The following is a 26,343-nucleotide window of genomic DNA, read 5'->3' as shown; positions in this document are numbered from 1 at the left end:
TGAATATTCAAATTTTTTAATTGTCAGAAAATCATTTCTCAACACACTGTTAAAATTGTTCAAAATAAAATATGGGTACATTTCTTTAAATACTGTAGTCTAGAAAAATTCAATAAACCTTTAATTTAATATAGCATTTTTTAACTTACATTTGTTCATTACATTTCCATTTATATGTCATTTATTAATCTGGATTCCTTACGTAGTAATTCTGAACATTTATAAATCAAATCCAAAAGCAAATTACTGAACTAAGCAACATTGTTGTATGTAAAATAAATACAAAAAGATAAAGTATGGAATGCTTTCTGAAAGTGTTGTCGAAACAACTTTAGGATCACAAACCTCTGACGAATAACTTGAACAACCAACTTGATATGGATATAGAGTACCACATCTAGAACATTACCTAAATAAAAATAAATGCACCTTTCGTCAAAATGAATTGTCATCAACTTACCTGAGTCTGCCTTTGAGTAGGTATCCTCAATGCTGTTGGACACCTCAGATATCACATCCTCTTCAATAAAAATTTTAGAGAGTTTCGTCGGTGCATGCTCACCGCTCGTTAAAAGCTCATTCACGCTCATGCCTTCTATACTATGCTGACGACTGACTCGATGGTGTGCCAAATCATCATCAAAATTTTCATTTTCATAGTCTGTGTCTTCGTCGATTAAGCGACGAACCGGTTCGGGCGACGGTACTTTAATACACCCAATATACCCAAGCCCGAATGCTTTCGGATTCTTCAGGAAATCTATGTTCTCGTAGATCTGTTCATAATCATCGGAATCATCATCTGAATCCGTTTCTGGTTTCTCAACGATGGGGGGACCTTGGAAACTTTGAGGACGCGAATTAGGTTTCACGTTTACAGTTTCAAAGTCGCGTGAATTACGGCTAGAATCTCTTCTTGGGGGTACAACGGGGGGCTTCTTTCTTTGTACAACTCCAGCAGGTCTGAATGTTGAAAGGGGCGGGCTAGTACCGGACTCATTCCCCTCTATTCCTCCTCTGTGATTGTTGTTACTGCTCATTTCTGGATCTGAACTGACGTTTCCGTTCTCTGTTACCTGTGCCTCTACGGAAGGTGTGCACTCTGTTTGCTGTTTAATTTCTTCAACAATCCAATTCCGTACAAAAGTAATACGATCCAATTCGCCCTGAACTTTAATAATTTTTTCCGCTAAAGAAGTTAGGTCCTGATCAAAAGCATCGATAAGCTGTTGGCCCTTGATAGAATTCTCAAAGCAGTCCAGTTCCGGGGGTTTGTTACTGTGGCCAAATTTGAGCGAAAATGCGCTCGTTAGCCTCTCCCTGGCGCTCATCCCTAAAGTTATTTTTCTTAAATCTGGTATTCAACGTCAAATCAATGGATTTACTTATATTATTATCTTACAAAACACTACCTGATGCCAGTACAATGCAAATCCTAGCCACCTTCGAAACCAACCAACTGGCAGACGATATATACTGAACAGTTCAATGGACAAGAAATAAACCAACAAAACAACTTTAAGCAGCGACCTCTACCATTCGTAAACAAAAGTGGGCGGCGCCTTTGGTGTGGGAACTTAAGTAAATGACGTCATTGTTTACTAATCTTACCATGTGACAATAACACAGCATAATGGTTACAAATAAAAAGTGATTAATAGTGATTTATCCATGGAGCTATACATTAATAAATAATATATAGCTCCATGATTTATATAGGCTATAAGTACTCCATAGTATGTCTTCGCTATGATTTTAGTTATAACTTAAATTAATTTGTATACAAAACAAGAAATATAGGTACATTAATTAAATTAATGTGTGTGAATAGGGCCTTTGTTCATAATTATGTAAAATTATATAGCAGTTCATTTATGAAATTTAAATTTGGTGAACGAATATTTTATATTTTTACCTAAAAGTCAGGTCCATATTGGATTTTAGGCCTTGCTAATAGACCTAGTGAAATCATGTAAATGTGTTGTAGTTGTAAATAACAAAAATAATATTTTTTGCGTGTCATAACACATTAGTCATCATTCTTAATTAATAATGTTAATAAAGTGTATGTAGTTCGAGAGTAACACGTGGTTGCATGACTGTTGTTGTCTAGCCTATAGTCATTGTCACCGGAGGTAACGTGTACACGGGCGCGTCCAACTTGTGTAATAGTATGGGCGCGTGTGACTTTTGTTTACGTCATAGGTGAAATTACGTCACAACTGCTTGGCATTTGAATACTGTAATATTAAACATGATTACATTAATCACGTGGCGCTATATCATTCTCAGACATTCATGAGTAGGTCAAGTAGAGATAAATGGGGAATATTCACTTGAAAACAATTAAATTCATCTTTTCTAATGAAACTTAATTGTATTTTTCAGTATTTTATTATTCAACTTCTGTTTTTATTACCATTACTGTAAATAATTACTGTATATATTTTATAATTATTTTTTTTTTTGTAAAAATCACTGTAAATACACGTTATTATGGTTACCATTATAATACAAAAAAAATGTACGATTGATAATTGAATAAAGTTCACATATATAAAAATTTTGTCTTTATTTCTCGGTTTGTAGTCGGTTTAAAGTAAAAAAAAAATTAAGCAAAAAATGTTATTGTATTTATGAATATTTACTGTTTGATTCCAAAATGTATTTTAAGTGGAGAGAGGCACTATATGTCAACAAAATAATAATTCGTGGTCCTCTTTCTTGGACGGTTGTCACATAATGCCTTGTATTTCTTTCTCTTTTGATTGTATGTATATGTTTCATATGGACAATTTGTCTGAAATAAAGGTGAATTGAATTTAAACAATTTCTTTATCTTACATTATTGATGGGATCTTAAGTGCTTGAATACATTAATATGTAGGCGTCAGCTAATACGCATATGCGTAGAGAAGGATTTGGCTTCGCGCGAACAAATTCGCCTAGTGGAAAATCGGCCTAATACCCTACAGTACCACTTTGCAGTACATTTACTCCCCCGATGAGGGGGTTGTATAATAATACTGTAAGTAGCGGTAAATGAATTAAACATGTTTAAACGTTTTTTAACGTTTTAATTTAAGTACCGATATGGCTATTTGCTACAGTTTTTTCTTTGTTTCTTTTATAGGCATATATGCTAAATTTTGTAAATCAATTGTATTGCGAGGCAAGAGGTCACAGGTTCGAATCCCTCCAGAGACATTTTTTATTGTTAACATTATTATAACAAGGCCAACAGCCATTAAAAGTCGCGTGCTACAATGCATAGTGATACCGGACCGACAGACAAACAGACCGACAGACAGACAGACCGACAGACAGACGGACCGACCGACATAGTGAACTATACTGACCGAAATTACTGAACATGTTTAAAAATGTTGAAATGTTTAAAAACATTTATATTTTAATTTACACGTGCGTAGCCTGTCACTTTTGACGTGCTCGTATAACGTAATTTCGAGTTGAAAAGTAAGTCAAGAAAACAGAAATCGGGTAAAAAGAGTGCGCAATAACATTTAACGCGCAGTGCGCGCGCAAAAATCTGCGCACTCATGGCAATTTTGTAAACGCTTAAAATTGCCTGAAACGTACTCTTATTTCATAGAAAATAAATTTTGAAAATTTTAAGCGCGCGTACGCATGCGTTACATGCGCTACGCACATAATTGTATTGCCATATGATGATTTATGCCCTGAAATTTATGAGTACCAAATTTTATTTAATTGTGATTCATGGTTGTTAAGATATGATTACAAACGTGATTTCGTTAAATCGTGCGTAGACCGCGTAATTTTTTATTGCGCACCGTGAAAACATAACCACATCGATTCCTGGCCATAAGGAATATTCTGTGAAAAATTGACTTAGCTAGATTAAACTGATATCAAGATACGGTCATAAAGCGATAAAACGCATAGTGATACCGGACCGACAGACAGACAGACCGACAGACAGACCGACAAACCGACAGACAGACAGACAGACAGACCGACCGACCGACATAGTGAACTATAGAGTCGCTTCCACGCGACTAAAAACGTTTCTTCTTCGCAAGTTAACCACTTTATTCCGAGTATGAGCACTGTTTCAATAATTTGACAGTATGGAATATTTTGTATGGATCAGCAATAAAAAGAACATCTTTTGATTACATAAACCTCATAAGATTCTTCATGCTTTCTGTCAATTTAAACACGCACCTTTGGATAAAAATATTCAATAATTGAATATGTATTGATTTTCAAATAATCAATAATATGTTTCAAATATCGGTTTCATTGATTGGAAAAGCTACCGTGTAACTGTCAAAGAGGAAAGTTTAGAAACGGCCATAAATTGATATAGTTAATAACAATTCAACATTGAACATTATACTTAATTGACCATGAACTGATCAGTCTGTGTAAACTCTAAAACAATAAACAAAACTAAGCACGAAACTACATCGAAACGAATTATAACAATCAAATAATGGTAAAACTGAAAGGTGAATTCTTGTGTACATGTTTAATGTGTATAATCTTATAAGCAATCTGCTTTAATGAGGCTTGTTGACATCGGAAAATAGCTCTCTGTTCTAAAAATATTATCATATATACTGGAGGTAGCAGCAAGGAGAGATACCGGTACTGGAACAGTGGTTCTTACAGGAGAAGCGGCATAGCTGAATACAATATACAAAGGATACACGAATACACATATTTTTTTATGGAGTTTTAAGTGTTGCGGTGAGCACATTATTCTTGCAAACTACTGTTTTTATGTGATAACTGTACATTCAAGGAAATAGTGTAACATCATAAAAATAGTATAGGCCTATTCTTACAACATTCTGTACAACATGAAATTGCGTCATCTTTTTCGCAAAACAATAAACATTTGTAGAGAAGATCGTTGAAGGCAATTAAAAACGACTGGTGAACTTTTAGGAAAGACTGAAGAGAAATAAAAATAATGAAGTAGCAGAAAGGAGAAAGTTTAGCGATGGATACGACATGCACTGTAATCATAACGCTCCTGTCACTGGCAGTCGCTGCTCTGTTCGTGATTGTCTGTTTTTTATATAGAAAACTAGTTTATAGAAATAAGTAAGTTATTTTGTTTATTTATTCAGATATAAAACATTTACAAAAAGTAGACAAAAGTCTGAAAATATTGTATTCATCATCAAGATTGAAACATTAAAAATGACAAATTCACAGCAAAACTACGCATAAAATTTAAACATTCAGAAAGGCATTAAAAAAACATTAAAATTTAACAGTATTGCAAGGTTGTCATTTAGATTCTAACTAAATATAATAATCTGACCAAATGTCTAAATAGGTTAAGCATTGGGTGTGGTAGAATGGATGTGGTCACTTAATCTCTGTCTACACTATCAAACTAGTTTGACAACAAAAATGTGATGTGTCCAAATATGGTAGTGATATTCCTAAACATCATGTCCATATAGGGGCGCACATCACATTTTGTTTGTCACAAAGTTTGATGGTGTTTAGATGAGAGCTTCACGGTGTCAAAACTGTTCGATGGTTTGCTGTAGAACTATAAGCCTATGTACTGGATTTATGAGTTGTGTCTTGGTCTTTAATACTAAATTGTATATCGGACCTTTGATCAATTTAATATTAAAAATATATTAATTATATAGCACATTGTATAATAATGATAACATACGCAACTATTTCTTGATAAGTGCGGCAATAACATCCACTAGAGGGCGGAACACTATGATGGTATACAATATTATGATAGCCCCATCATGTTAATATAAAATAAAAAAATCATTATATTTAATTGTTTTGTTGAAGCTTTTTTATATCATTATTAAAGATTTCATTAATACCTATATTCTTTTTCTAGATACACTCTAAACACATCAAGTAGTTCAACGCCGATGAAAACACGTAAGACCACACTGTTATTAAATAAGCACTTATTTTCCTATGAATAATAAGTCTATGTTTTCAAATAATGGAGAGTTCTCAAGAAGTCACACCCTGATCATACATTTTGAGTACTTCCCACTAGGACGCAACGCACACAGGAACAACAACATTTGACCAATCACAATGCGATGGATCACAATTGAACGCGTCGTGATTGGTCAAATTACTTGCGTTGCTCTTACATCCTTGTTGCGTCCTAGTGGGAGCCAAGCTTTAATTCATCCAACAGCGAATAACCCCAATTACAAGATGGATAAACTATTTTATAATTTATCGTGGTTGTCTTGAATATATAAGTCTTATTTTAGGCCTAGGGAGTGGAGTTGAAAAAGTCGTGAGTTACAACCCTGGCAATAATATACTGAACCCTGGGCCTTTGGATTGAAAGACAAGCACGTTTAACCACCAAGCTACAGCTTTACACTTAGATTAAATTTGTTCATATCTTGGCGCAATATATTCCTATGTTTACTTTCAACTTTTCATAATAAATGACCCAGTACCGGTATTTATATATTTTGCTTTTTTTAAAGATGAGAAACACAAACCTCGAAGCAACGTAAAGAAACATCAACAACAATTACATTTGCAACAAAAGAACACTTATCAACCAATTGCACCACCACCGCCTCCACCTCCACCCCCACCACCACTGCCACCAGATGTAGGATACGAAGTCATGAAACCAAGCACCGCGGAATTTGAATACACGTATCCAGATGCCAGAGATTGGCTACCAAATACGTACTGTAATGAAGAACAGCGGCATTCTACAGAATTAAGTTACGAAAACCTGTTTAAAGATGAGTTGCTTGCAGCGCAGGTTAAAGACACTTACAAAGACGATAAGTTACTCGAAAATGATGTTTATTAAAGATATAAAAATGGGTAGGATACCTTAAGGAACCCCATGGCCGGTTCAGAAGTACAGAATAACGAAATACAACGAAGTGATCTGAAAAAGTACAAAAGATGCGATCGATTGACTACAACTATAACAAAGTGGCATTCGCGACTCTATTCTAAACAATAATTTGAACAATTCAGTTTTCTGCGGAGAGACAAATAATGTTTTAAGAGGGCACCAATAATGTCATTTAAGTTAGTTGTCAACATCAATGGATCTGTTCTGTTATAGGAATAATGTAATATTGCGTTGCCATGGCTATTCGATGCGTTGTGAACAAATCAATTTTAAGTTATGTTTTTATTTTGCTTTTTTTGGTTCAAAAAATAAAATAGTGACGTTTAGAATAGTGAGGAATATGATATAAACTGATGTACGTAATGTGATTTTTAAAATGTAGGCCTAAGGATATTAAAACAGATTAAAATGTCAACTATGCCTGCTGTGAATCTAAAATAAAATTAATTAAAATAAAGTATAATATAGGCCTAAAGGGGCCCTTATGTCGAAACGGAACTCAACTGAACTGAAAGGAACTAGTTGCACGAGAGTGCTTATGTCGACATTTTGAATAACTGAACGGAACTTATGACGTTTACCTTACGAGGCAAATTCATAGTTGTATAGGAACCATTATGCGCGAGCGCTTTTACGGCAAAATTTAGATTTTGTACTATGCCAACGCGATTATTCGCAATTATTATCTATTATTATGTCTGTATTTATTTGCCCCTTGTGAACGACGGGTATTAGTCCTGCATAGTGAGCCTCGGTACATTTTAACATTGCCAGTTTTTTACGTCGAAATGTATTCGAGAATCATCTGTGGGCAGGTCCTCGCAGGCGAAGTGAGCGTTCCACTCATTCTAACAAAAACAATAATTTGCTATTTTTATTCTTTGAAAAAAAGGGCAATGTTTCATAATAATATTAAAGAATAAGTTCTTTGATAATATTTATAAATATTTTAATTCGGCATTTTTCATTTCATTTTCATGTTAGGCTATATCAAGCACAATCTTGCCAGCAATAAGCAATAGGCGTAGGCCTGAACAGAATTAACTGATATTGTTCCAACTATTAATGACTCTTCTTATTGTCAAATGATTAAATGAAGCTTTTTTTCACGGCCAATAAATATAGTTCAGTTCAGCATCATGTTTTCATTTACTAAGAATATTAATACACGAATTGACGAAAGGTAATAAAAGATATAAAACCCAACAACATGTATCGATTTCCGTATTGGTAATACTGTACAATTACTATGACTTGACGAGAGCGTTCATAAGTTCTATTTTCGATCCTCTTCAACAACTGAACTTATGCGTTTTTAAGGTAAGTAAAACAATTTACAACATGTAGGCAATTATCTAAATATCTAATAATTAGCATTCACTAAATGGTAATTGTATCGATATGTTTATGTTTAGTGAAGCAGGGAGGAATTAGTTTAGTTCATTTTCATAAGTGTACTAGCCTAATATAACTTTAAAACCATATGCAGACGATCGGTAACGTAACTGTATAGCTACCGTAAAGGCCTATTAGTATTACCTGAGAGATGTAATGTCGTGTATCGTCGTAGAAAAATTAATAAGTACGTTGAGATGAGTATAATAATGAACGTATTTAATGAAACCAACTAGTAGTCATGAACAAGTATAGAACGTTTTGTAGGCTAACGTCGTCAGAGCATATGCGGAGTACGCATATATATATATGTGCGCGTGCATATACTACACTCCTCCTTTCTTATTTTAACGTTAACATTATATCAATAAGCACAATAACCTTTCGTTAATTATCTTGTTAATCAAATAGGTTAATCATCGTGATTAAATTACTGCTTCTATAGTTCCAGATAGCTCTTATTTGGTTCCTCATATAATTAACAAATGTGAGTAATTCTCACCATTATAACTTTGTGTAAAAACATGAACAACGTAACTTTAACGTTCATAATAATAACATTGTTCACAAGTTCTATATCTCTTCGATAAGTCGCGTTGGCTTCCTTTGAAGTCGCGTGGAGCGTCGTGGAATAACCTCAGGCGATGAAGACAATCTATGTTCCTCTTCAACCGGTTGGTTGGTGGATGTTTGCTCTTTGTTCGCAATCGTTTCGCTCGCAAAATCGTTATTGGTACCAAAGATTATATAGCGCCGCTACGCGGTGCAAGATAGGTAACTGTTGCCAAGCTCCTATCTTATAACACTACGCGCCCAGTAAATACATGGACGCCATTCGGGCGGACAGGTTATTATTGTGATTTAAATGTAAATGGTTTAAATTTTGCGGTCCGCCTTGAAGTATCTGTGGTTAACCATCTTTATGATTGATTGATCGAAAAGAGAAGAAATTATGTAAACAAAGTAAAATAAAAATTTCTTTGGGATCTGGACACCTTCCGATTAATTCTGTGTGTTTACATTGATATGTTTGGTTAGACAACTTCGTTCTTTAACCGAAACATCGTGGATATTGCCTTGACAACGACTTTATTCCGGTTCAAACTTGTCCGCCGGAATGGCGTCCATGGATTACAAAGGTCTCACCCAGTTACCTATCTTGCGCAGCGTAGCGGCGCTATACAATCTTTGTTGGTACTGTCTGTTTAATCTTGTGTTCCAACTCGCTATGTGAAGTAGGGGTTTTACTCGCGTAAGCGTCCGCGTCTGTCGCTTTCAACTGGTCAATGTGTCTTTTCCACACTCGGCCATCCTCAACACTAATTACGTATGATTTTGGAGCGGTACGTTCTATCACGGTACCTGGCCACCACTTTCCCTCTTGTCGGAAATCTTTCACTAATACCATTTCACCTGGGTAAAATTCTCGTAGATCTTTCGTTTTGTCGTGATGAAGCTTCTGATCACTCTGCTTGTGTACCTTGTTTTCTGTACTGGGATGTAAAAGTGATACTCGCGTTCTCAACTGAATTGAATTGAAATATATATTTATACTGGGTAACCTCTTCAGTCAAAGACTGGTCTCCCAGAGGGCCCAGTTGGTGATCAGTGGCTGTGATGTACTAATACACCGGGGTAACCCCCTACTCGTCTCGAAAGATGTACTAGGTTCTTTAAAGTGCACACGAGCTAGATGTGTACACTGGACCTACGGTTTATAGTCCTTATCCGAGAAGACTCGTTCTACCACCAGAACCATGGAGTGAGTGAGCCTCGAACCCATGCCGATGTTATGGCTACGTAACTCACGGCCCATGAATAACTTCGCTGGCGTTTGTCCCGTAGTTGCGTGTTTTGTTGTGCGATACGATAAAAGAAATCTGTCCAAACATTGTTGGAAATCCTTCCCATTCGCTCGGCTTGCCGCTAACGATCTTTTGAAAGATTGAACCATTCGTTCTGCTGCTCCGTTGCTTGCGGCGTGATAAGGTGCAACCTTTACATGTTTCACCCCGTTTTGCTTTAAGAAGAATTCAAATTCGTCGCTAACAAATTGAGGTCCATTATCGCTTACAAGTTGAACAGGCAATCCGTATCTACTGAACAACTCTCTCATCGCTTTGATGGTCGCTGCACTCGTCGTACTGTTCATCTGAACGACTTCTGGCCATTTCGAATATGAGTCAACCACTACTAGATAATCTCGTTTATCTTTCTGCGCATAGTCAATATGTATTCGTGTCCAAGGCTGATTTGGCCAGATCCAGGGCATCATTGGTGCTACGCTTGGTCGACTTTGTGTTTGGTGACATGCTTGACATTGCTTCACCAATCGTTCAATGTCGGAATCTATCTGGGGCCACCAGACATGACTTCGCGCAATCTCTTTCATACGCACGATTCCGGGGTGAGCACAATGAAGCTCCTCCAGAACTGCCCCTCTGAGTTTCGGTGGAATCACTACCCTGTATCCCCACAGCAAACAGTCCTGTTCTACACTCAATTCGTCTCTTCGGTGTAGGAATGGTTTTAGATCGTCGTCGTTTTCTGACTGCCATAAACCTGTCTGTACCATGTATAACACTTTGCTCAATAGCGAGTCTTTCGTGGTATGCTGTTGTACGTTCGTACTCGTGACTGGCAAATTGTCTAATGTATGCCCCGCTATGTTGTATACTGCATCGTCTTCCCGTCCTTCGTATGGCATTGGGAGACGTGAGAGTGCGTCGGCAATTACGTTCTGTTTTCCAGGAATGAACTTTAAATCCTATTCGAACGCTGACAGTACGATTGCCCATCGCTGTAATCTCTGTGCGGCCAGTGTCGGAATAGCTGATTTAGGTCCTAGAATGCGTTCAAGTGGCTTATGATCAGTTCTTATCGTGAATTTCCGTCCGTATAAGTATGTTCTAAACCTTTGAAGTCCAAACATGATGCTTAGGGCTTCCTTGTCTAGTTGTGCATAACCCTTTTCGTGTTTATGCAGGCTTCGCGATGCGTACGTGATCGGTGTTTTGATATTGTTCTCGTTTACGTGGCAAATGACTGCGCCAACTCGTATGGTGATGCGTCCGTGTATAGTTCCAGTGGTTTTAATGGGTCATAATGCGTCAACATCATGTCTTCACTAATAATTCGCTTTACCGCGTTAAACGCTTTACTACAGTCGACAGTCCATGACCATGGTTTGCTTCCCAACAGCTCATTCAAAGGATGTATCATCGTCGATAATCGTGGAATAAATGACGCGTGATAGTTAACTAGTCCTAGCCAGGATCTTAGTTCTGTTTCATTCTGTGGTGCTCGTGCATCCTTGATGGCTTTCACTTTATCGTTTGTCGGTTGAATTCCTGCTGCTGATAGCTTACGTCCCATGTAGACTACTTCCTTTTGTACAAACGCGCATTTCTCAGCTTTCACTCTGAGACCATACTTGTTAAATCTCTCAAATAGTTTCTCAAGATTACTAATATGCTCTTTATCAGACGCACCTGTAACAAGAACATCGTCCATGATCGCACATGTTACTTTAAGTCCTGCTATCACCTGTTCTATGAATCGCTGCCATATGGCTGGACTGGACGAAATACCAAACGGTAACCTCGTGTATCGATATAATCCGCGGTGCGTGTTGATCGTTACCAACTCTTGCGCCTCGTCTTCCAGTACTAACTGCTGGTACGCACATTTCAAATCAATCTTAGAGAATCGCTTTCCACCTCCCAACTTGGTGAAAACTTCCTCTGGGGTCGGAATTGGATATTGGTCGCAATTTAAACTCGGGTTGACTGTTACTTTATAATCTCCGCAGACACGTACCCTGCCATCGGCCTTTGGAATACATACCAATGGGGTTGCCCACTGACTAAAGTCTACCGGATAAATAACTCCTTTCGTTTTGCATTCTGTCTAACTCTACCTCAACTGCGGAGCGTAGCGCAAATGGAACATTTCGAGCTTTGCAGAATTTTGGGATTGCGTTCACTTTTAGATGTAATGTCGCTTTGTGTCCCTGAACCGTACCTAATTCCGTTCGGAAAACTTCTGGGAACTTCCGTTTGAATGACTGACCGACATCGTTATCTATTTCTACCGAATTCTGAGCAAGCGATGGTGGAAATAATGACTTCCAGTCCAACTTAATCACTTCTAACCAGGTTCTTCCAAGCAAGGGTGGTGAGTTTCGTCGCTGCGTTCTCACTACTATCAGTGGGAGAACGTTACTCTGGCCCCTATAGTTCACGGTGACTTTAATTTCTCCTGCTATATCGAGCTTAGTACCTGTGTATGCGTGAAGTGTACGTTTTACTGACTTTAATGGTAGATTGCTAAGCTTGCTTTCGTAATCGTCAAAGCTAATTATCGATACTGCTGCGCCCGTATCTACTTCAAAATCAATATCTATATCATCAACTCGCATCTGTACCGTTATTGGTGGTACCGAATTGTCCTACGCAAAACATTTTATCTACAAAATCGTCATTACCTTCGTCGTAATCCGGTGCTTCTACTTGCTTGATGGATTTAGGTTTATATTGTTTTGTTGATTTACTCGACTGCCTGCATTCTGATTTTAGGTGTCCTTGTTTGTTGCATTTAAAGCATGTAGCGTTTTTGTATTTACACGTATCTCTTGTATGATTGTTCATACCACAGCGGTCACATTTCTGCGTTCGCGTTAGTTTTGACGCTTGATAAGTTTTCGTAGACTTCCTGCTGTTAGACGTAACGTGGTTGATTGGCTTGTCAACATCGTGCGACATACTTTTCATATTCGCTGTTGCTGCCTCCGAGGCTATGGCTATGTCTGTTGCTTCCTTGAACGTATGGTTCTTTGTCAATAATTTCTTTTGGATGCTCTGACTTATTAGTCCACATACGAACTGATCACGCAGTGCGTTTTCCAATGCCTCTCGGGATGCCTCTCCTTCAAAACCACAATGTATCGCCTTTTTCTTTAGATGTGATACAAATTGAGAAATAGTCTGTCCCGGTGTCCGTTTTACATTTCTGAATATAAATCGTTCAGAAATCGTTATTCGAGTAGGTTTGTAATGCTCTTTGAGCTTGGTTGTGAGCGTATCGTACGATTTTGTACTTGGTTTATCAGGAAAACACAAATCTCGTATCGTTGTGTATCCAGCCTCTCCTAAACTACTCAATAATATCGCTCTTTTCTTACCTCCGTCATTGATATCTAATGCCACAAAATATTGTTCCAGCCTGTCCACATACGTATCTATGTCTCCATCCTGGACGTTGAATTCCTCGAATAGAATTCTGGTATTAGCCGCTGCCATTACCGCGCTTCGCTCTGTACGTTCAGGGCGCTCAGAATCGTTATTACTATTAGCCTGTGTGGTTCCTTGGTTACTGTTGCCGTTGTTGGAAAATCAAAAACTGCTAGCCTAGTTTTATAATATTATTATACTTCCGTTTCTCTATGTAAATGTGATCCCATCCTCGTCGCCAGTGTCGTGTATCGTCGTAGACAAATTAATAAGTACGTTGAGATGAGTATATGTAACAGGTTCGTACTACTAGCGTCGTAGCTTTATCGCGTAGTATTTTCAGGAGCTGCAGCATTGGCACAAACACAATAAAATCATCCACAGAGACAGTTCTTGGTTTGGAAAAATTAAATTCTTTTATTGAAGCTAGTAACCAGTCGGAAGGAGATATAACAAAAACAGTGTTACTATTTAAGATAACATCAGTGATCGTATCATTAACGACAGTATAGGCTACTATTGCGTTGTGTCTAGTATATTCAATCAAATAACTAATCAACTATATTAACTATAGTAAAACAATTCTAAAATTAAGAGAGATAAAAATATAGATGCTTACCTAGTAACCAGTCGGAAGGAGATGAAAACCTTCACTTTGGGCTAGGCACTAGTAAGTGTCATCCATTCCCAGTTGGGTACTATGACAATTTTTAACCGATGGTATATACATTTACCATAACGTTATTTCATAGTTTACAGAACGATTGTATTGCAACTCGAGTCATACACATGTAATTATCAATTTAAAGTTCGGTTATACAAAAAAGAAACTATTAAAAATGCAAATCAATTAACAAAATCCCTTGTCCATTTATGAACTGACCCATACTGAAACATTATACACTAAATATTCATGACCATTTTCCCGCCACTTGGATGAGGTGACTCATCTATTTATAGCATGGTCACTTATCATTCCAGCTTTTACTTTAATGGGTCCCACAAGGTTTCTCAGATTCAAGTCAGATTCAGCAGATAAATCATTCAAGTATTTGGGTATAAGCATACCTGTTACCCTGTTACACTCACCCCCCATTTATCTGCTAAATATCAGTTATATACAAATTCATTAACCTAAACCTAAATACACCGGTACATTTACAAGTCACGATTTATACAATGAAAATGACATCATAGGGAATTACATAAAAAAACTTAACTAAATGGCATTTATAAAAAAAATGAAACTGTTATATCACAACAGTATACCTGTACCTGATTGAACCAATGAGAGCAAGTTATACAGAATTATTAGAAACAACCAATAACAATTTATCCAAATGGATTACTATTGAAGGGTGGCCATCCCCACAATAGTCGGTGTACAGAAGTGCCCGTTTACACTTCAGAAGTTTCTCGAAATCCTGCGATTACTACTCGAAAGTTCAATCCCACCAAACACAAGGTGACGTACCAACATAACACAAGCCATACACATGGCAAACAAGTATGTTAAAAAAACATGATCATACAAAAGATACAGTATACAATAAAGGTAACAAATTAAACTATTGAGATTAAAATTAAAATCAAGTAAAATTGTCTTCTCTCAGACATAATTATATAAAAAACAAGTTAAGTATCAAGCAAAATTAATACAGTTTAAACAATCAAACATCTAAACAACCCACATGGGATGTTAGTGCAGGGGTTCCCCAGAGCCACTTAGAAATAAAGCCGTATCGGTCTGGCGGTTTAATTACACGTTTCGAACGTTGGAGACTTAAGGTTGGTTCTGAACGTGTTTCTCCTGAGGAGTTATCATCATCAGTATGATCCATGACGACTGCGACGGGAGTGATATCATGCTCAGTTGAAGGAGAAGTTTCTGACGGTTCCACAGATGCATGGACAGAAGCAGGGTTGATAGATGGTGTTTCTTGTTGTTCTATGGATATTGTATTAGCAGATTCTGGTACTGCAGCTTCAGGGACGTAAGGTTGAGTAAGATCCACATCTTTCCAAATGGCTGGTTAAAACTTAAGAAAAGACTAATCAGCACTTATCGTAGTCTTTCTTGAGAGTGATCCCTTCCTGGCTGAACAGCAAATCCTAGTCACGGCACCAAATGTAACAGGTTCGTACTACTAGCGTCGTAGCTTTATCGCGTAGTATTTTCAGGAGCTGCAGCATTGCCACAAACACAATAAAATCATCCACAGAGACAGTTCTTGGTTTGGAAAAGTTATATTCTTTTATTGAAGCTAGTAATCAGTCGGAAGGAGATAACAACAACAGTGTTACTATTTAAGATAACATCAGTGATCGTATCATTAACGACAGTATTGTATAGGCTGCTATTGCGTTGTGTCTAGTATAACAATCGATTAACTAATCAACTATATTAACTATAGTATAACATCAAATAACTAATCAACTATATTAACTATAGTAAAACAATTCTAAAATTAAGAGAGATAAAAATATAGATGCTTACCTAGTAACCAGTCGGAAGGAGATGAAAACCTTCACTTTGGGCTAGGCACTAGTAAGTGTCATCCATTCCCAGTTGGGTACTATTACAATTTTTAACCGATGGTATATACATTTACCATAACGTTATTTCGTAGTTTACAGACCGTTTGTATTGTAACTCGAGTCACACACATGTAATTATCAATTTAAAGTTCGGTTATACAAAAAAAAGAAACTATTAAAAATGCAAATCAATTAACAAAATCCCTTGTCCATTTATGAACTGACCCATACTGAAACATTATACACTAAATATTCATGACCATTTTCCCGCCACTTGGATGAGGTGACTCATCTATTTATAGCATGGTCACTTATCATTCCAGCTTTTACTTTAATGGGTCCCACAAGGTTTCTCAGATTCAAGTCAGATTCAGCAGATAAATCATTCAAGTATTTGGGTATAAGCATACCTGTTACCCTGTTACATAATAATGAACGTATTTAATGAAACCAACTAGGCCTAGTAGTCATGAACAAGTATAGAACGTTTTGTAGGCTAAAGTCGTCAGAGCATATGCGCAGTACGCATATATATATATGTGCGCGTGCATATACTACATGTAATAAGCCGAAGGCTAGAGGGCGTACTCCAGACTGAAAAGTGATTCCAACAGGAGGAGGGGGGAACCAACAAGATGGCGGCCGTAAATGTGTTAAAAACAGTGATCTGTAATAGCCGAAGGCTGGATGGCAATCTTTTAATGTTATCGCAGTTCAAAAGTGATTCTTCATATGGAGAGGGAACCAACAAGATGGTGGCTACATTAAGACCACATAAATTACAACACATATTCTTGTCAAAGCACAGTGAAGTTTTTATAAAATTAAATATAATTATTGTTAATCGCAATGGAATGAATAATTTCTTGGTAATCTAGCATATTATGTATACGAGGATCATATAGAATGCGATCGCGTTTATACGCTTAACGCGCTGCCTTGCGTATCGTTCTCACGCAGATAGGCTCAACACAGCACGCGTATAGCAGTGCGTACTGCGTAGGGCATATCTGATTGGTCGATTGCAGCCGCCATCTTGTTGGTTCCTCTCTCCATGGAGAATCACTTTTTTTACCTGCTGCGATAACATTGCAGTTTGCTATCTAGCCTTCGGCTATATAAAATCATTGACAAAAATAATAGATAGACGTAATTCTTTAGAAAATAAATAATCATAACATACACATTCTTTTCAGATTTGCTGTTTGGACAAGAAAGAAAAAGCTGCCGCGCGCTATAAACCTCAGCTTAAAAATAGGCCTACATCACCAATGAATATAAAAATAATTTGTGTATGCCAACTTGTTTGGACATTCACTTTCTTGATCAAATATGCAACTGGTAAAGAAGTTAATGGGGTTACCAATCCACCCTCCTGTTTACTCCCACCACCACCACCACCACGTGCTTGTCTTGACAATAATCTCCTAGAATGTTTGCAAGAATCAACATCAGAAGGCTATATGCCTACTTATAATAACCTTAATCCACCAGGCATTGGAAATAATAAGACGAAATGCTTGGAATTACTAGACTCAATTTGTATGATAAAAGACAATTGTAAAGAAGTGAAGATTTGCAAAACCTGTACTACCATGATTGAGAAAGAACTATTAAGCACACAATGTCTTAAAAATATAATAGATGCTCGATGCAATGCCAATAACATTACACAAACTGCTACAAAAGCTACTTCAACAACCATTAGGCCTACTGTTATTACTGACTCTACGTACACTATAGCTGGAAATAAACAGGACATCTCATATCTCTCTCCTGTTAGTACTACTACTCCTGCTAGTACTACTACTCCTGCTAGTACTACTACTCCTGCTAGTTCTACTACTCCTGCTAGTACTACTACTCCTGCTAGTACTACTACTCCTGCTAGTTCTACTACTCCTGCTAGTACTAGTCCTGTTAGTACTACTACTCCTGTTAGTACTACTACTCCTGCTAGTACTACTACTCCTGCTAGTAATAGTCCTGTTAGTACTACTACTCCTGCTAGTACTACTACTCCTGCTAGTAATAGTCCTGTTAGTACTACTACTCCTGCTAGTACTACTACTCCTGCTAGTAATAGTCCTGTTAGTACTACTACTCCTGCTAGTACTACTACTCCTGCTAGTAATAGTCCTGTTAGTACTACTACTCCTGCTAGTACTACTACTCCTGCTAGTAATAGTCCTGTTAGTACTACTACTACCCCTGATGCTGCTCATGATGGGTCTACACTTCCGAAGACGAGTAATAGGCTTTCAACCAAGCAGAAATACATTATTATACTGATTTGTATATGTATTGTAATAATGTTGATTATAGTAGCGATATGTTTTTACCACCGAAGACAGAGAAATGGGTAGGTCAAGCAGCGCACATTTTAATCAATGTAAAATCATTAATTAATTAAAATTTGTTGATACAATAGTGTCTGCAATATACACTTATTACGGTACACTCTGGGAGATCTCGATAGGTATTTGGGCTTCATTCAATCTTGACAATGACAACAATGATAATCATGATCGGTGATGGTACTGTAATACAAAATTAGGTTGATGATTACAATATAATGAAACGGAACCGCCAATGACTTAAGATAAGTTGACGATGACGACATGATCATATTCTTAATAATGATGATGATGATAAAAGAAACATTATTTTCTCTTTAGAACCTTAACGAAAATTAATACGATACCAGAGAACGTTGGATTAAAAACAGGTAGGCTATGTCATTTTTCTGGAACTAGTTTGCCTTGGCAAATTAACTTAGGTAATCACCTACACCTAAACAGAACCCCATGTGTCTAACGATATATCCATATTTTGTTTAAAGTTACTGATGACTCACAAAGAATTCAAGATAACTCTGTGACAGAACACCAAAACCGACAACAACACTTGAATCAAGACATTCACACTGACACTGGAGATCAATCCAATCATGAATACATGAGACTACAACGACAACCAAAAAACGTCATCAGCAGCGGATACTCCAGTGCTATAGTTCACTTGTCACCAGAACCACCGAGTGTGTCTTCATTGCCACCAGGAATTGAGCACACATCTGCAACAGTTGCCATTGCGTCCTGTGCTTCGGGTGAAGTTCGGTATCAGACACATGATGGTAGAGCGCAGTTTATTAACGAAGACGATCACGAATACGCGTATCCAGATGATCCAATACTTGCGTCAGGTCCAACAACCCGTCGCGGCGTATCAACAGATATCGAAGAGTCTTTTACCAGAGGCGACTTCAATGTTCTTGAGAGAGGAGTCGCCAATATTGGCAATTCAACAAGCCAGAATGCTCGTACGAGTGGCACCGATATTTCGAGTAGAGCCAATCAGATTGTTGGATCGACTGATGATGATCACGAATACGCATATCCAGATGACCCTCTTCTTAAGTCAGGTAAAATATCTCGCCGCCTAGAGATACAAGAGAATGTTCTTGCAGAGGGTGGCTATCATGTCCTTGAGAGGGACTCCGATAAAGACGTTTATCCGGTTCAAACGTCTCGTTTGGCCGTAGAGAATGTTCTTGCAGATGGTGACTATCATGTCCTTGAGAGGGACTCTGGTAAAGACGTTGGTCCAGCTCAAACGTCTCGTTTGGCCGTAGAGAACGTTCTTGCAGAGGGTGACTATCATGTCCTTGAGAAAAGCTCTGACCAAGATGACAATCCAGATATGTCTGTTTGTACTGATGGTAATACACCACCAATGCCTCTATCATCAAACGATGTCTTTGCTGGAGACGATGATTATAACCTTCTCGAGGTTAACAAGGGTGGAAAAATGTCATCTGATGCTCAACCAGATGCCGTTAATGGTGACGAAAAACCATTTTACTTTACTGTACAAACATCTTAGAGACCTAAGCCAGGATTGAACAAAAAGTCTAAATTGTTTCTTTTAAAGTTGATGGGCATCAGTCCATCAATTTTAATCTAGTTTAAAAAAAAATTAAAGTATTGTACTTATATTATTTATACTTGTGTTTAAAAAAAAGCATTATTGTTCTAGCTTCCTATCTGTAAATAATTTCTAAAACTTCTTTCTTGAAATAAATGCAACTAAACCTTAATACTACATAAACAAATTTATTAGCTTTTGAAACTAAATTTTAATTAGTGGTTATGTAATGACAAGGCGAGACTACTTAAAAGAGTCTACTTAAATGTACCCATTTAAAGATATCATTCAATACTAAAGAATTAAATGATATTGGGGAAAATACAAATTGTGTGATTGTGTAAAATGGTTATTAACGAATGCGTTTCATGCTTAAACTAGGTATTATTATCTTAATTTTTCCATTTTAGCATTCATGATAGACAATTCGCCTTTAAAATTGCTATACAGTATCTTTAAATTAAAAAAAAAACAAGGCCAAATTTGAGTTAGTGTTTACCGACCGACCGACCGACCATCCGACTATCCAACCATCCGACCAACCAACCAACCGAAGTATAGTATACAAGAAACCCATTTAGTAGAATTTTGTATGGTATTCCAGCCCAGTTAAGTTTCAGGTTAATATATATTTAAATTAAATTTATTTTCTTCTATCTTTCTTTCACATTTTATCACATTTACTACATTCAATCATTTTATACAATAATAATAATTGTAAAATATTAGGAAATAATAAGAAATAATAGCATGCTTGTGTATAGGTCTATATAATGTTAACAATGTATTTTTTTTTTATTATTTCATCATATAATACATTACAAAGGAAAAACATAATCAAATAAAAAATTAAAATTAAACATTAAACAATATATTTGATTCCTCTTCATTGTTTTATAAACTTTGACCATTGATTGTTGTCCAATATGCCATTTGTAATGTTATGAATGTGTGCGAAAACATTGTAAAACTTGTATTATTATCAAAGATCTTATATACTAAAGATGGGACACTCTCGGAATTTTACGTGCAATTCATGTAACACACATGGAGCTCATTTTATAGGGCGCCCTCTCGCTCAAACAAGTAGATTTATGGATCAGATATGTCTACTGTATTGTAACTGAATACTCAATTTTTTTCATCACAATAATTGTGGTAATGTGCGATTAAATTATAATGATAGACTTATTTCCTGTACTTTGTATATCTATTTGTTTTAATTACTGAATATTGTTGTTATTATTGAATGTTTATCATCATCCTCAAAATCATCATCTAGGAGTAATCATCACTCACATCACTACTACTTATTTATGCGAGTCGGTCCCTCTGGTATTAACAACACTAAGCGCATCGTATTCCGTTTTTGTTCTTGATATGTTCTTCCTTTTCATCCAGCAGCAAAACAGTACAGATTAGGAAAATATATTAGTCAAATAGTGTGTTAAAAACAATTAAAAAAGAACAAGAGTCACTTTTTAAAATCACTACTTCGACTATTTTATTGCAGTAGTTTTTCGGAATATATTTATAAACAATCATAGGCTTAAGCCTACAGGCATGATATGAAACAGATTATGATAGTCAATTCTGAGACAATTCATACTAGGCATACCGGTACCCATCATTCGCCATGACATTCATTTATTATTATAATTGATTTAAAACCTGAGATAACAATAAGTTATGTTATAGTAGTCTCAGTTTAAAATTAACTCAATAACTATTCCGAAATGATGCACGGGCCACCCAGAGGAAATATAAAAAATGTAGAAACATTGAAATAAAATCATCATATTTACAATTATTCAATCATCATACCAGACCGTCGTAATGATAATCATTTCTAGCCAATAATGCACAGACCGGAGCGCGTACAGACCTCTTACAACTTTACCAGACCTCATAAATGTGATACTTTAATTAATTTTTTACTCTTCTTCTTATCACTGATTATGTCTCTGTTGAAGAATATGCGTAGGTTTACGTACGTTTCAATTAGCAATGTTTCAATTGCTGGTGAACAAAGATTCAACTTCATACCAAATCTATGTAACATGGTAGCGATTTTTAACTTTATTTTTCTGCTGATGTTTGATGTATGTAAGTATTTGTTAAAGTTTGAAACAAAAATCTTTTCACAGATAGATAGGACATTAACTACTTGGTGTGGTGGATTTGGGACATCAAATATTGTAGGGAATGCATTCCATACAATCTTTTTGTGACCATCAGTATTTGAGATTCTTCGAAATGAATATTGCACAAGTGGCAATTACGGTGTAAATAGGAACTTGGTTTCGTTCTCAAATCCGCGCGTCGTGTGTTCTGGGCCCATTTTGCACACCTGTAAATTAATAATTGTCTAGTGAGTTTTTGCTTTATCATAATTAACGTTTACGTAATTATAGGACGTCTACGTGCATGCTAATTGATTTTCAAATTTTGAAAATCAAATACTTAAGCCTAACCTAAAACCACTAACTAACGGTTGAATTTCATAAAGATTAAGTATAAGATTCAATTAAAAATTGTTTGTTAGGGCTACTCAACGGATAAGTAATATAACAAGGGAACAATACAAATAGTGTAATTTCACTGTTATTATAACTAATGTCCTAGCCTAATAATGATAATAATAATCATTTCATGCGTTAATATACTGTAATGTATGTAACGGCTAGTTAAATTAAACGAAATCAAATAACCATGAGACAGAAAGCAAATATTAACCATGAGACGGAAAGCATGAAATAATCAAGATCACAATTTGTTTATATTAAGTATTATTATTATTATTATTTGTATAATGTAAAAAGAGGGACTAGGCCTACAGCGACATGCCAATTGTAATTGTAGTCTTTCGACCAAATTTTTACTTATATGCCAACAATTGTAATGATATATATTTGGTCAATAAATGTTTCTTGAATTGAAAGTTTTAAAAATTGTTTGTTAAGGGTACTAAATTTTAAAGGATAAGTAATATAACCAACTATATGTACTAGTAGTAGCCTAATAATGATACTATAATCATTTCATACGTTTAAATAATAATTATTAATAATAGGCCTACCTAGCCTAGTTTATTAATATATGTATAAATTGAATACAGTAAAGTAAGATTAGTCCCTAGGCCTACATAGCATATGTTAAGATGTAGGCTACTTATTTAATTACATAAATTTACCTGTTCTTGTCTTTGGGAAAATTGTAAAGCTTAAGTTCTGGGTTGGCCTTTGAATTGCTTTTACAATTAATTGCAGCACAGTACATCCCTCCACTTTTTCTCTTTTCATTCATTGTTTCTTAACCATACAAACTTTGGCGCGACTCCTCAATCCCATTTTCTAAAGAATACTGCGATCATCGTCACGCAAAAGTTCGTTACTTGTTTAAGCGAGGGGGCGCACTATAATTTGACGCTTCTAAAGTGTTACGCGTAAACGCGGGTAGTGTCTTATTAACTACAATAGTTAATTTCGTGTTCAGTTTATCAATAGAGAATAATTAACATTACAAAATACAATGTGGTATTTTAAAACTTTAAGACTAAGTGAATGAGTTTCTTAAAATAGGATTCCGTATTTGGTGTTTACTTTTGTTTGTTATGGATTTATACTATTTGTTTAAGATACATGTTGTTATTAAACATGCTGACACAACTTCAGTATTACAATTGTAAAAGCTTTTTATAAGGAAATAAAACATTAAAAATAATAATATATGCAAGAAGCTATCTTTGAAGTTCTTGACCTTCGACCTGTCGTCTAGCAACTAGTTGGTGTTTCCAATTTTTGTAATACCACTCTGACGTAATTTGTATTCTATACTAAGTAAATTGAGAATACTTGTGAAAAAAAACGACAGTACGGCAAACATCGGACTAATTAGGCTTACTCAACACTTTGACGCAAAGTTACTCCACGGTGGTTGCAAACAATTACAATCCTGTTGGTGCAGTACCCGCTGCAACTAATAAACAAAATCATATGGATTCCTTTGGTGCACTAATCCAAAAACGTCTTCCGCACGATATTGTTCCTATTCTAAGTGCATGGAGGAAACTACTTTTTTTCACATTTATACTTGTAAAATCTTTATCTCGCATAGTATACATTAGTTCTCATACTATGTTGAAGCTAAGGTATTGTACTTTCTGACTATGTATTTAAAAAATAAATTTTTGATAGCTGGAAATCGCGAATTTACATTAAACATACCCTGTCCCGGCCAAAAAACAGCCGATTCCTGTGTGAAATTCGCGTTTTTCGCTGATGTATAGTTTTGAAATTGCCACAACTTTGAACAGCGTCCTCTTAAAACTTAGTTCTTTTAACATCGTAGTCTCCTATACAGTGGCTTTCTAACCATGTAATATTTTTTTTGATTGGATTATGGTGAGACCCGCGAAAATTTGATTACTAAACAGCATATTTTTGGGAAATTCCGCGCGAAATTCTCTTATGTGTACTATTGGCCTGTGTTTGATACCCAAATGTGAGTATATTCTGCTTATTTTCATTACAATTTGTTAATCAATATTGTAGTTAAAGTCATATAAAATAATTCTGTGTAATTTTTTTAGAGAAAATACGCAATAATACCACCTAAATAGTCTATAAGCTACTAGCCCTTTTAAGTGTATACAACAAATTTCGCATCGGCCATTGTCTAACATAGGCTAGGCTAGGCTGGATTGGTAGCGGGTTATTCCATTTTATCAAAGGGAAATATAATGAACATAAGTAGGCAATAATTATGTTTCTTCTTAGTAAAGTTAGAATTAATATATCTAAGGGACTATTTAACAGTGATTTGGACTATATATATGACCTTTTTATACATATATATTATGTGGTGGTTTCTATAAAGTTTGAATTGAAACTGGCCTACCTGTTTATTTGCAATTTGTTCATTTGTTAATTGGTGTGAGAATATGAACTTAATACTTAATATTACTAAAACCAAAGAGATGATAATAGATTTTCGTAAAACCGCAGTTGAACATAATGTAATAACTATTTAAGAAACCGAGGTTGAAATTTCTTGAATCTTAAATCAATTCAATTGACCTTATAAACAATTTACCTATTTTGAGAATGGAATAGTCTAAACAGTACACTGCTCAGCAGAATATTTGTGGCTGTGTGCACTGATCTGTGACGAGTGCCAAAATAGCTGTTTTCTGAATTGTCCTTTTTCGCTAAAAGGAATTCATATGATAAACTGACATGGCCATTTTGTCTTTTTTTCGTTGAATCCTAGCTTCAGAATATAGAATTGTATTGCCATTGTTCGGAACAACCTTCAATTAGAAAAAATAAAACTGAGGTGGAATTTCCACACATTCCGGGACAATACCAGTCCTGTTTGATACCTTGCGGAAAGAAACATAGACCTAAGGGTGAAAACATAGGTAAATTTGCAGCAGTCGTACATTGACAGTACACGGACGTATGTAAGACGGTAACACGATAACAACAGTGATTTAACATTTCCCTTCCTAGAAAGAGAATATTATATTCTATTTGTATTTTCTAAATATAGAATAGATTTTTTTTTGTCTATAGGGCGGGAGTAGAAATAATTACGTTTAAGCTTCCTTATATAATTATTGATATAGTGAACACACATGAATTGACGCAGCTATACCAGTGTAATAGAGTAAAGTCAGAACATCATGACTAAGGAAATTGATATCATTTTTACGATTTTCCTTGAAGTATAAACATACTGACTGTGAGGTTATGATTGTTCGATTTTTTCATTAGTCAACAAGAGTCATACTGGTAATAATATATATAGGAAAATTCAAATAATGTTTAAACGTAAGTAACAATTACAATTTGATATTAATCCAGGCTCTGAGATTCAACAGAATGGAATTAAATTACAATTAAGTAGGACAAGCACATAAAGCGGATCCAAAATTTAAAAAAAATTGCAATGCAAATAAGATTTTTGATGGTGTAGCCTTTAGTGCGAATAGGGCCTATAACTATACTAAAATATGAAATCGTGTGGTTCATTGTGCAAAACATTCATTATAAGTGTAGACATTGACCATTGCATGACGGTACCATGGCCGTTGTTAAATTCCAGGTCTATTTACTTTATTATCAATTTATAATACTGTAAAATCCGATGATATTGTATAATCGGTATAAATTAACGTATAGCAATTTTTAAAATATTTTAACAATACTGTACATGTGTATATTCTCAGTCCTGTGTATACTTTGACTAATTAATTACCGGTATACATTATACCCTAGTTCTGGAAATTCAGTTGGTTTGGATGATGAGTCTGTTGGTGGTAGAAGGTACTGACTATTGCTGTAGTCCTAACGAAATTTCAGG

The 26,343-nt window shown here is 35.8% G+C and overlaps 2 protein-coding genes across 3 annotated transcripts in view; one reads left to right on the top strand and one right to left on the bottom strand.

Annotated features, from left to right (window-relative positions):
* Positions 1-1,476, bottom strand: part of LOC140045444 (active breakpoint cluster region-related protein-like) — a 32,822-nt gene extending 31,346 nt beyond the window's left edge. For both annotated transcript variants that reach the window (XM_072090345.1, XM_072090346.1), the window contains exon 1: positions 461-1,476. In XM_072090345.1, the coding sequence (XP_071946446.1) occupies positions 461-1,331 (871 nt within the window). In that variant the 5' untranslated portion in view covers positions 1,332-1,476. The remainder of the gene's footprint in view (positions 1-460) is intronic.
* Positions 1,477-4,676: 3,200 nt separating this feature from the next.
* LOC140043935 (uncharacterized) lies at positions 4,677-7,839 on the top strand. Its single transcript, XM_072088428.1, has 3 exons — positions 4,677-5,097; positions 5,876-5,919; positions 6,495-7,839. Exons 1-3 carry the CDS (start codon positions 4,994-4,996, stop codon positions 6,833-6,835), a joined length of 489 nt encoding a protein of 162 aa, XP_071944529.1. The 5' UTR covers positions 4,677-4,993; the 3' UTR covers positions 6,836-7,839.
* Positions 7,840-26,343: the final 18,504 nt, after the last annotated feature.

The sequence above is a fragment of the Antedon mediterranea genome, chromosome 3 (assembly GCF_964355755.1).
Source record: "Antedon mediterranea chromosome 3, ecAntMedi1.1, whole genome shotgun sequence".
NCBI lineage: Eukaryota > Metazoa > Echinodermata > Crinoidea > Comatulida > Antedonidae > Antedon > Antedon mediterranea.
This window is presented reverse-complemented; position numbering and strand designations above follow the sequence as displayed.